Source organism: Eschrichtius robustus, chromosome 5, assembly GCF_028021215.1.
Source record: "Eschrichtius robustus isolate mEscRob2 chromosome 5, mEscRob2.pri, whole genome shotgun sequence".
Lineage (NCBI taxonomy): Eukaryota > Metazoa > Chordata > Mammalia > Artiodactyla > Eschrichtiidae > Eschrichtius > Eschrichtius robustus.
Window position 1 is genome coordinate 21,261,438 of NC_090828.1, and position 12,373 is coordinate 21,273,810.

The 12,373-nt window shown below is 47.6% G+C and overlaps 1 protein-coding gene across 3 annotated transcripts in view; it reads right to left on the bottom strand.

Moving 5' to 3' along the window:
* Nucleotides 1-2,131: 2,131 nt before the first annotated feature.
* SMARCAL1 (SNF2 related chromatin remodeling annealing helicase 1) overlaps nt 2,132-12,373 on the bottom strand; it is a 48,986-nt gene continuing 38,744 nt past the window's right edge. Inside the window, exons 14-18 of one of the 3 annotated variants that reach the window (XM_068544502.1) lie at nt 11,526-11,628; nt 8,622-8,804; nt 7,409-7,509; nt 6,351-6,447; nt 2,132-2,984 (exon numbers count right to left, since the gene is read on the bottom strand). In XM_068544502.1, the coding sequence (XP_068400603.1) occupies nt 2,766-2,984; nt 6,351-6,447; nt 7,409-7,509; nt 8,622-8,804; nt 11,526-11,628 (703 nt within the window). In that variant the 3' untranslated portion in view covers nt 2,132-2,765. Of the gene's footprint in view, nt 2,985-6,350; nt 6,448-7,408; nt 7,510-7,598; nt 7,672-8,621; nt 8,805-11,525; nt 11,629-12,373 lie in introns of those variants that run through there. The other 2 variants (XM_068544503.1, XM_068544505.1) reach the window with 2 other exon arrangements.

The following is a 12,373-nucleotide window of genomic DNA, read 5'->3' on the forward strand; positions in this document are numbered from 1 at the left end:
CAGGTTCACAGCCAGGGCCGAGTCCCTCAGGAGGGGGCCGTGTAACAAACTGCTCACAGGCCCCCCCAAAGCACTGTGGGCCTCCGGCCCCGGCAGAACAGCACACTGACGCCTAGAGTGGGCTCTTGGGGGACAGCCAGGCTGCAGAGGCCACTCTGCTTCTTCCCAGCTGAGATGCCCTCAGCTCGGTTTCTGCATCTGCACAATGAAAATTTAACTACGTTCCTCCGAGGTGGGGTTCATAATGTCAGTATGCGAAAAGTGCTCATCCTGGTCAGGGCCCTGCATCTACTACACAGTGCAAAACGATTCAGGCTTAACAGACAATCCAGACACCATCACACCAGCACAACTAGGCAGCTTTCACCGCCGCCAAGAACATTGGTCTCACTCCAAGCCCTCACTTACACCTGGCCCCTGGCTTCCTATAACACCAGTTAGAGCAGCAACTTCTTTGTTTTTGAAACACTTAAATAAAAAAATCCCCATCCTGGACACCCATTTGGATCTCCTTCTCCTCTTCCCAACCCTAAAAGTTGAGTGCTCGGCTTTCGGTCAGATCTGCTTTTCTCCTGAAGCCACCGGACCCCTAGATGATCTCATCTGGCTGCATGACTATAAATACCATGTACATCCGGTGGAGGCAGAATCAGAAGACAGATACCCTACTGCCTACAGAACATCCCCCCTTGGACCTTGCTACAGGCTGGGTTTTCCAGAAACAAACTGAGACGGAGTTTGGGGTGCAAGATGTTTTTTAGGGATCACCTGTGAAAGGAAAAAGGAGGAAGCAGGGTGGGGCAGAGGGAGGTGAGCTGCAAGGCAGGCCTTGAAGAGCCGCTGACCACCCAGCGTGGAGTGGGAGCCATGCAGTGAAGACTGCCCATCAGCGGTGTCCCACATCAGACCCACCTTGCTCAGTCACTGATGCAGGCTGCCCCGGGAGGGGTGTAACCTCAGACAAAGTGGCTTTCTGTGGCCTGAGACTAACCGGAAGTTGTGGCCAGGTGGAGGCTATTTGCTGATTGCACTTCCGCAGCTGGGCAGCAAGTCCCTCCTCCAAGGGGGAGCTGGGTGGGCGTCTCCAGGGCTGCCACACATTGTCCAGTGGCTATCTCAAACTCAGCAAGTCCACAACCAACCCTTGATTTCGCCCAGTCCCCCAACTTCTCGCCTGTTTTTTGTTTCATCTCAAAGTGGCCAAGAGCACCGTCAATTTGCTGAGGCAAAACCCCCCGTCTCAGTATTGACTCTTCCTCAAATGCCCATGGGCAATCCATCTGCAAATTCTTCCAGCTTCATGTTCAAGATAGATCCAGATTCCAACCACTTCCCACCTCCTTCACACTGCTCCCTGGCTCGGCCCACCCCAGCGTCGCCCCTGTGGTCGGCTGCGAGAGCTCAGCAGCCCCTCCTACCCAACCAGTCCCTCGCTCATCCTTCCTCATCTCTTTCCTATACACAAGCTGGGTGCTCTCTTAACAGTATAATCAGATTGCCTCATACCCCTGCTCAAAACCAGTCAGTGGCTTCCATTCATGTTCGGAATGAAATCTGAATCCTTACCATGACCCGGCAGCGCTACATCATCTGGCCCACCTCTCTCCAGTGTCATCACCTTCCTCTTCCCACGTGATACACCACTCCCCGCACCCGTCTCTAAGCCTGCGCTGCCAACACAGGGGCCCCCGGGCACTTGAAACATGGCTAGTTCAGACTGAGATGTGCGGTTAGTGTCAAATACACACTGGATTTTGAAGACTTGGTATGAAAAAGAGAATAAAAAGTTTCTCAATAATTTTTTAAATAGTGATTATGTTGAAATGACAGTATTTTGAATATATTGGGTTAAAAAAAGTATTACTAATTTGATCCTTCATTTTAAAAAATACTCTTTGGAAATAAAGAAGGATCAAATTAGTAATACTAATATAACACATATGTGCCCTGTGTTATATTTCTATTGGACGGTGCTGCTCTAAACCAGGGGTTAGCAAACTATGATCCGCGGGCCAAATCCTCCTCACTGCCTGTTTTTGTATGGCCTGTGAGCCAAGTACAGTTTTTATGCTTTTAAATGGTTGAAAATAATAGTCATTTGTGACACATGAAAATTATGAGAAGCTCAAAATTCAGTGTCCATAACAGATTTTATTGGAAAAGAGCCACAGTCACTTGTTCCGGATTATCTAATGGTTGATTTTGCACCACAGAAGCAGAGCTGAGTAGTTCCAACACAGACATCCTGGCTCATAAAGCCAAAAGTAATTACTATCTGGCTATTTATAGAAAAAGCTTGTCAACCCCTGCTGTAAACCCTTAGCTTACTGTATTTTTCTTCGTAGAACATATAACTATTGCCTCTCCTGTTACATGATAACTTCGGCAAAGGCGTGTACTTTCTTCTTTTCTTTAGTGAATTGCTGCCAGCACTTAGAATAGTGCCTGGCACATATTAGGTGCTCTATAAATATTTGTTGAATCAATAAATTTTACAAATCTAGATTCCGGGTGCTGTGTAGGAAGCACCTCGTTAATTAAAGAACATGAATCACCACTACTACAGCCTACTGTCTGTTTCTCAGTAGGTTAAGCTAAGGTTACTTAAGACCCAAGCAAACCCACACATAATGAAAGGAAATGCTACCCTGCTGGGCTTGGAGACAGAGACCAACACTGTGGTAATGACCAGAGGAGCATAGGCTTTCAAAAAAAATGCCTTATTTTAATAAATTCCATGATTTTTAATGCATTTTTGGCCCCTCTTACAGAGGAGAGGTAAAGCTGTCCCAGTTATCAAAAAATTCAAATCTGCTCTTCTTCAGTGGACTGCCTGTCAATGTGCTTTCGTCCAGCGTGTCTCCCGTGTCCTGGGAACCACTTCCCGGGTCAAAGGACTCTGCTGCCTCCAGGAGCTCCATATCGCTTCCGTCTTCCTCAAAGGACTTCTGGAAAAAGTCATAGATCTTCTGCTGCTTTGGGTCCTTCGCCAGAGGAAGAAAAGACAAAGACATCAGCACCCAGGCACCAACACTGACCCTCTCTCCACCACTGTGGGACCAGCTCAGTAAACTATTTATCACTCAAGCAGCCTCACTGCCTTTGTGTCTGGCTTCTTAGCTTCTCTGCTGCTTGCTGGGTAAAGAAGGAAAAACAAAAAACAAACAGTTGTGAAAGCAACACAGGACCTGCTCTCACACTAATTTATGTTGGGAATGTTTTCTCCCTTCTAACTTTACAAATCAGTATTTCAATATTGAAATAGCTCCCAAGCCTTTCTCCACTAAGAGGTTAGTTAGGCTGTAATTCAACTCCCAAATTGGTGTGTTCAGCCACGGTTTATACCTAATTTTCAGAGTGGTTGTAAAACACACACTTAACATATTGATAAGTAGATACATGTACCTGTTTCTGACTACCCTAAAGTTACAAACGATCAAAATGCCCTCCAACTGCATCTATGCATTGACAACGATGGTGTAGTGCTAAAATCACGCCCAGCTGTTAAGACCACAGCAGACGACAGGCTTGCTCTCACCCCTTTGCTGATCTCTCCTCTGTCTAAATTCCTAACCCTGGCCATCATTCAACCCAGAGGCACATATTCAGTATCTCCACTGACCTCCCACAGGTCCATAAAACTAAACCTGTCTAAAAACCACAACCACCTGTCATCTCACTCCTACATCCCCAAACCAGGTCCTGTTCCCTAGTTTTGATGGTCTCGCACTATTCTCATAGTCCCCGCAGCTTGCAATCACCAGGGCATCCTGACTCCATATCTCACACATCAAACTGCGTCAGGTTGGTTTCTCCATCTGTTCCCTCCCAGATACTTCTTGTAAAGTAGGCAGGCTCTTTACTTGGGCCACACTGCTTTGTACCTGCCTGGATCTGCAATGGCTTCACTGCACTTCCCACCTCAGGCCTCTTCCCACGTCAACTGCTCACTGGTCTTTTCCAGGCTGATTTTTCCCTACAGACTATCCTCTAACAAGATTTTCCTATCACATCATTGGGCACCCCTGTGCCTACCTCATCAAGTCTAATGCTGCTTCCCTGGCTTTCCAGGCCCTCTGTAGTCAGGTCTCAACCTAACTGGCCACTATTTCTTTGCTTTCACAGAAGCCCTCCACACTGGTGAAGTGAAGCTCTTGAAAACTGATCCTGCAAGGACTCTAGATTATTCAATAATCTGTACCCTACATCCTCTCGCCTTTCAGGATCCCAGCTATTCAGATGGGAAGTGACATTAAAGGTCATTAAGGTCAGCCCCACACCAGCCGCATGTCCTCCTCTGTGATATCAGCTTTTGTCTGAGCAACTGCAAGGTCGAGGAAATGCCGCCCACAAGGCAGCCTACTCCAGGTAGAAATAGCTCTCCACGTGCATTTGAGCTCTCCACGTGCACCTGATGGCAACGCTATGTGCTAACTTGGAGCACGCATAATTAAAGGGAAGCAAGTTCCAAGATCAGACGATATTTCACCTCCCTTCTCAGCAGGCAGGCAGACATGACCTCTTCTGCTTTTGGATCCTATACAGGAGGCAACATTTTCTTTTCCTAATAGTTGATACAGTTTTCAGCCCTATTTTAATTTTTTTAAAGTGATATAATTATTAATCAAAATAAATATTGATAAACTCCATTTGTACTTTAGGCAGAAATTCTTTTTTTTTTTTTTAAATTGATTTGTTTTTGGCTGCATCGGGTCTTTGTTGCTGTGCGTGGGCTTTCTCTAGTTGCGGAGAGCAGGGGCTACTCTTCGTTGTGGTGCGTGGGCTTCTCATTGCAGTGGCTTCCCTTGTGGCGGAGCACGGGCTCTAGGCGCACAAGCTTCAGTAGTTGCGGCACGTGGGCTCAGTAGTTGTGGCGCACGGGCTTAGTTGCTCCGCGGCATGTGGGATCCTCCCGGACCAGGGCTCGAACCCGTGTCCCCTGCACTGGCAGGCGGATTCTGCGCCACCAGGGAAGTCCCTAGGCAGAAATTCTTAACTAATTCAAAGCAACTGAGGGTCAGGCCAGTATAAATAAATGAGTTATAAATAAACCTATTCTCATTAGTTGAGAATCCTTTAAAAATAAGGCTCTTTCTTTTCAAAGGGCATATAACAACCAAGGCTCTGTCAAAACAGTCACCATTCAACTGAATTATTAGACAGTTCTTCGAAAAGTTTAAAAGGAAGGTTGTTTTAAAATTGGCTTATTAATTATAAGGATAATTTATACCCTGTGTTTAAAAATATGATCTCCCCTGAGGCTTATTTATCCCAATAATTACATTACGAAGAAAGAATTTAGTTGCAAGCAAATGTAAATGAAAGATTATATCCTCAGACAAGTCTTAGCATCACCTACAAGATCGTGTCGACCTGACTCAGCTTCTGATGCTCGGCAATTCCACAGGAAGGAGGAGGCATGTCAGCTTCCTGAAGCGCAGGGCCGCCTTTCTACACGAGGCTCAGACCTCTGTCCATGCTCTCATTAGAAATGACCCCCCCAGGGGTCGCCCTCCATCAGGCAGGACCTCCCGAGTTCTCACCTTCCTTGTCAACCACCCGAGCAGGTGAAAGAAGACCAGGCTTTGGGAGTCTTTGCACCTCTGGCTCCTCTCTATCTTGTTTCATTGAAATGGAGGGGGAAGGGCTGTGGCAGCCATGGGGCTGGAGAGCTAGGCCAGGGCAGGCCTGCTGGGCCCCGGGCTGCCCTCTCCAGAGGCAAACAGGCCTCCTCTCAGCACCTCTGACAAGGCCCCACCTGGTCACGGAAGGATGCTCACCGGCCTCTTACTCTCCTTGACAATAAGAGGGGCTGTCACACAGGGAACGCTGGCTGAGTTTGGAAGCCTTCCGCCTGGGCTGGCTTCAAGTGACCCGTGACTGCGGGACAGTCTTGCTGCTCCGCAAGTCTCTGCTCACCCCTCTATAAAATGGGGAGACACTGAGAATAAGGTGCAGCAACAGAGGGGAAAATATGCTACACAGAAGCAATACCCTATGTGAACACTCCCCATTCTGCGCGGGGGATGTGTTCCGGTGGTGTTGCTATGTACTTTTTGCAACAATTCAACTGTTGCCATGGGGAGTTTTCTGTCAGTTTCTAATGGCCTGATGGAAGAGGCAGCATTTGGAGGCCCTGGTTTTCGAGGATCTAGGAAGGCATGTCAGAAGCAGCAGGAGTTAATGCCAGCACTTCTTCATCAACGGATGCACACACACGGATTGACCCGAGAACGAATGCAGCCATCATTTTAGCTCCCCAGCTGGGGGAGGTCCCCAGGAGTGATTCACACCTTCCCGCTCAGGACCTCTGGACACCCCAGTGGCAGGGAGCCACATGCTGGTGTTACCTTGTAGAAATAATCCGCGGGTTCTGTCATTTCTGAAAAATTGGTCTCAGAAAGCCCGGCTTCACCCAGAACTTTAATCTTCTCTTGAATCAGGGGCCTGTTGGGGAGAAATGAGCTGCAGTGGAAACAACCTGCACAGAACCAGCAGACTGATTACAGCGAGACCAGCCCCTGCTCTTGTGAGACACGCTCACTGTTTCACATCTCTCCGTCTCTTCAGGCACAAACGCCCATCCTGAAATACTGACCTCTCTATTGTAAACCGACCAAGTCAGGGCTCACATCGTCAGGCTCAAAATTCTTTCTACTGGAAGATGTGTAGGAAATAAATGCTATTGCAACAAAAATTTGAACCTGGCGCTGTTATGAGCTGCCCAATTAACAAATCCATTAACAGAGAGGGAAGTAGGGGTAACCCACACGCAAAATAAAGGTGAGATGCCTTAGTCATAATGCTGGAAACAGAGATAGATAGTGGAAACTAATGAGATAATCAAGAAACAATATGAGGAAGGGGGAAATGGAAATGGGGAGGGAGCATTTGGGGAGTTTTTGCTTAAGTAATGGACATGAAACCCCCGAGTTAAAAATCTGACCCCGTCTCTGCTAAGGAAGCACTACATGGCCCGGGGTGAGCCCCTTTCTCCCGACGGCCCCGCGGCAGCGCTGTAACATGTGGCCTTACGGTACCAGCACACCTCACACGGGGGCCGAGGGGGCAGTCTCCTTGACTCAGCAAAGGCCTTCACGTCTGGGAACAGAGTGTTTTACAAACAAAATTCCACCTACATTTCATCCCAATAAGTTCTCCTCCCTTGTCTCAGGTCAGCGGGAAGGAGCCACATCCCCTTATTCCTACAGGATTTCCTCATGCCCCCTGCAGCCACCAGTAACACTGCGTAGGAGGTCAAACAGGGTCATGAGGAAAGGGGGAGGGCACTACTAGCAGGTCTTCTGTGTGGATCCCTGGAGACCTGCCCCAAAGCAGAGGCTCTTAGGGAGCAAAGGGAACACGTCATCGGTGTCAACCCAACTGCCGGGCCAGCCAGCCGCCTCACCAAAGGTAGTCATCAGCTGTGCCTCTGGCCACCAGGTAGTGGATGCCCACGGAGCTCGACTGCCCGATGCGGTGCACCCGGTCCTCAGCCTGCATCAGCACCTGCGGGGCGGGGATCGGGATGCATGTAGATCAAGGCTGGAAGCTGCTCGGCCCACCACAGCAGGTGGCCTCTTGCCCCGGAGCCTCACCACAACCCTTCCTCCTCACTGCGTGTCACGTGGCAGGGGGCCTGCAAGCCTCTGTCCACAAAAGGTCTGTCATCTGACAAAAGGGAGAAGCAAACACAATACTGGTCAGCAGGGGGGACCTCAATCTGCAGCTGGGTAGCTGTGGATGGCCCTTCAGGGCCGGGCCAGGTGCTGGGCGCTGCCGAGGGAGAGCCAGCTTCAGCTCTGCCACCAGCTGTGACGAAGGAGAGCCGGCACACTGCCACTCTCCCTCCACGGAGTGAAAAGTTATCTTCTAAACAGACAGAGATACCGCGCCCAGGGAGAGGCCATATATGATCAGGGGGTAGGGTGGCTCTTTTATACGGTGGTAAACCCTACAACGAATAATGAAAACCAAGAACATGGTTTCCGTTATGAAATGCCTTCATGCTCTAAGCCCACCCATTGTTACAGCCGTCGCCGACGTGTGGTCGATGAGAGCCACACTGGTCAGAACATCAGAAGGGAAAGAACTTCTTTCTGGAGTCGAGGAGAAAACTTTGAGTCCAAACAAATGTCTTCCATCTGCTGCCACAGCTGATCGGGTAAGGCCAGTGGGCACCCGGGGCATGTTCAGGGAATACCCACCGCAGTCGCCCTGTTGTGGCCCCACTGGTAAAGTGGCTCCCAGGGGCGGCTGATAAAAGGGGCTCAGGCTGGGAAGCCAGAGGCCTGGGGCCAGGGCTGCCACATGCTCCCCGTAAGTGACAGCTATGCTCTTGAGCTCTCTGTGCTCCAACTTCTTCATGGAGAGATGGATCCTGAGACTCCTTCTAAAACTTCAACCTTCCCATTGGTAATAAGATGGTCGATAAGCCTACTACTTGGCAGGTTGTTGTGAAGACCTAATACCCGGCCAATGGATGTGCAAAGTATAAGCATGTTTACCAGGCCTAACAGAAACACAGGGAAGATGACGCAGGCACCAGGGACAGCGCACAGAGGCCCCACCTCCCCCCGCCACTGGCTCTCTCTGCCAGCCGCCAGGAGCACGCCCCTCACCCCTGGGTTCCAAAACAGCTCCGCGAACACCACCAGGTCAGCCGAGGAGAAGGTGAGGCCCATGCTGGCGGCGGTGATGGACAGCACGGCCACGGCGGGCCCCTCCGACAGCTGGAACTGCTGGCACAGATCCTCGCGGTCGGCCGAGGAGGTGGAGCCATCGATGCGGACGTGCTTCACACGCTGCGGGAACAGGAGAGGGAAGCAAGGTGGGCGCAGGTGTGGGGCCTCGGCGGCACGGCTCCAGGGACAGAGCCCCGCGCTGCTCTGGCTCCAAGCCGGGTGGACCGTCAAGCTCGCCACTCCGTACTGCTTTCTGAGCTTCTTTCCCGGTCTTTCCTTTCCTTTCCAATTGAAACTTGTGTTGAGATAACTGTAGGCTCGCATGTAGTTTAAGCAATAATACAGAGAAGGATTCCTCGTATGATTTGCCCAGTTTCCTCCACTGGTAATATTGGTAAAACTATAGCATAATATCACAACCAGGATACTGACTTTGATACAATCCACTGACCTTATCCAGATTTCCCCAGTTTTACTTAAGCTCCTGTGTGTGTGTCTTCTACACAACTTTATCTCGAATGTGGGTTTTCACGTATCCGCCTTCACAGGCGAGACAGTGAACAGTTGTAACTGCAGAGGGATGCTCTGTAGCCCTGTCATAGCCCTGCCCGCCTCCCTCCTGCTTCCCCCTCACCCACCCAGTCCCTGCTAATCTGTCCTGCATTTCTAAAATGTTCCACTTCAGGAACACGTATAAATGGAGTCAAACGCTGTGCAAGCTGTGGGGCTGGGCGCTTTTTACTCAGCATCATTGCCCAGAGTGTCATCCCTGCCGTCGCACGTACAGTCGGTTCACACACACCCGCAGCTCATTCCTTCTCACTGGCGAGCAGTGTTCTGTGGCAGGGATGTACCATGGTTACCTATTCACCTTTGGCAGGCCGTCTGGGTTGGTTCCAGGTTTGCACTACTACAAATAAAGCTGCCGTGAACACTGGTGTACAAGTTTCTACGGGAATGTAACTTTTCACTGCTCTGGGATAACTGCCCAGGAGTCAACTGCTGAGTGGTATCTGATAGTTGCATGTTTCGTTCAGCTTATTTTCTTTTAAAAAAAAATTTTTTTTATTTGCAATTAAAAATTTAATTTTAATATATATATTTAATGCCTTATAACCTTATGTAGTTACTTCTTGTTATTCACAGTAGTTATGTTCTATATGGTCATTATTATAAAATCTGAATTAGCAAATACTGAATAACTTCCCCTAGGGGAAACACAGGATTAGGTTCCTGAGATCAGCTTATTTTAAGTGGCATTTATTGTTTTCTAATGATAAAGACAGACATTATGAGGAAAATAAATTACCAATCTATTTTTTCCCATCACTCTTTTCTCAATGTGTATGCTACATCTTTTAAATAAAAAGTTCTATATCTTGCTTTTCTCTGATAAACATTATATTGTAAATAAACTAAATTATTAAAATGTTTCCTAAAACATGATTTTTAATGGCTGTGTAATAATTCATTATGCGACAACAGTATACCTTAACCATTTATCTATTTCCTCACATTTGGGCAGGTTTCTACTTGTCACTAAAAAAGGATGGGCTGTCTGCATGTGTCAACTAAGAAGTCCCCATGCTGCAACTAAAAGATCCCACATGCTCCTACTAAAGATCCCACATGCCGCAACAAAGATCTCACATGCTGCAACTAAGACCCAATGCAGCCAAAATAAAAAAAAAAAAAAAAAAAGGATGGGTTGGCAAATGTCCACCAATAGGTGAGTGGATAAAGTGTGGTACATGCATACAATGGAATATTACTCAGCAATAGAAAGGAATGAACTGTTGATACATGCAGTAACATGTATGAATCTCAAAATATGTTGAGTAAGAGAAATCAGATTTAAAAAAAAAGGAGTACACACTGTATGATCCTGTATGATTCCACATTTATATAAGGCTCCAAAAATGCAAACTAATCTATGGTGATAGAGAGCACATCAATGGAGGCCTGGAGATGGGAGGATGGGGAGAAACGGGGATTACAAGGACAGGAGGAAACTTCTGGGGCTGACGGATATATTCACTACTGTGTGGCTGTTAGCATAACTGGCGCCATCTTGGGCCCGTGCATTTCCTCCTGTCCTTCCAGTGACCTTACCTTGGGCTGTACTACAGTACACTGTACTGTACTGTAGTAAATCTCTTCTTTGTCATCTAGGGCTTCGTAGTTAATAGATACTGTTTAATGATCATTAGGTCCAGGTGGCCTGTATGCTCGGTTGGTCTCTGATGATGACAACCTTCACTGACGCATTCTTGACGCTCAGGAGACTAGTAACCCATCATAAATCTTGACTTAGGAATGTGCTTCCTGTCTCCAAGCACATACCCCTATATCCTAGGTTAACTATAAAATTGTTCCAGTGGCTCCTCAGCATTGCAGAGTGCAGCTGCAAATGCTCTGGATCACCATCTACCCAATCCTACCCTCCAAGTAAGTTACCCTTTAATAAATGGATCCATTGATTGTATGGAGCTGCCTGCCTTGTTTTTAGGTCTCAAGATACCTTCTCAGTTCAGTGGGCACTGTTTGTTCCTTCTGTGCAACAACTACCTCCACTCTTGCTCAACTGTATACTTCAAATATGTGCAGTTCATTGCATGGTAATTATACCTCAGTAAAGCTACTAAAATAAAACATTTTAAAAGATGGCTTAAAACAAACCTGTTCATGGTTCTACAAGCAAGAAAAATTATTCGGAAAGTCGTCAGAAATGTTTCCGGAAACCTTCATCTCATTTCTTTGCTCAGATCTGACCTTGGCCTGCTTAGCAGCTGACACACAAACAAGAAAAGCACCCTGCGCTGAATTTCAAAGGGAGCTTACCTTCCTCTCAAGCTCATTAGTAACTGCATCCAAGACCACCTTATGGTGTGCAAACACTAGAAACTTCTCTCTTCCGCTTTCCAGTAGGTCCAGGATATATTCACTGCATTTGACAATGACAACACAATAAATTAAACACATACGCAATCCAGCTGAGGTTAATTACTGAAAAGTGACTGCATCTGTAGCAGATACCTTCCGGGTACCTGCCTCCCCAGCTCATTCTCTCCCTCCTCTGAGAGCTGACCTCTCCCCCCTGCCCTCAGGAACCGTGGGGAAGTCATCTTCTGCCATATGCAGAAAGAGTTCTTCCGTACTTTTTAGTCATCTCCCAAACACAAATAAATCAAAGTATCCTTACGTTTTACGTGTCTCTGATAGGTTACTGAAACATTCTTATTCCCTGGGATCATACAAGATAATTAACAGTTTGCACTTTGGCTGCTACTATCATTATAATGTGTTTTCAATAAAAATTGAAGTGTTGTTTACAGATCTGAAAATGCCTGGGCAGGGACTGAGGGATTCTTGACAGTAATAAATTTCTGGAAATGTAGTATTGAGACGTAAGTAATAATACTGAAGAGACGTCAGGGATCGCCCTCCAGCTCCCTCCCACATCAGACTGCAAACCACAGGGCCAGCAGTTAAGGCAGAGGTAAGTGAATTCGTTTCCAAGGCCAAGGAATATGGGGTGAAAAGGCCTTGTTTACATGGTCTTCATTCTGCTTTTAATTTACTTCTCTCCTCCATCCACTGTGTTTTTTCTTGACTTTCTGCTCCTTATCTTTAGCTGTGGCCTTAAAGGAAGGCAGCGACCCCCAGGAGCTGTAAGGAGGAGAGTCACC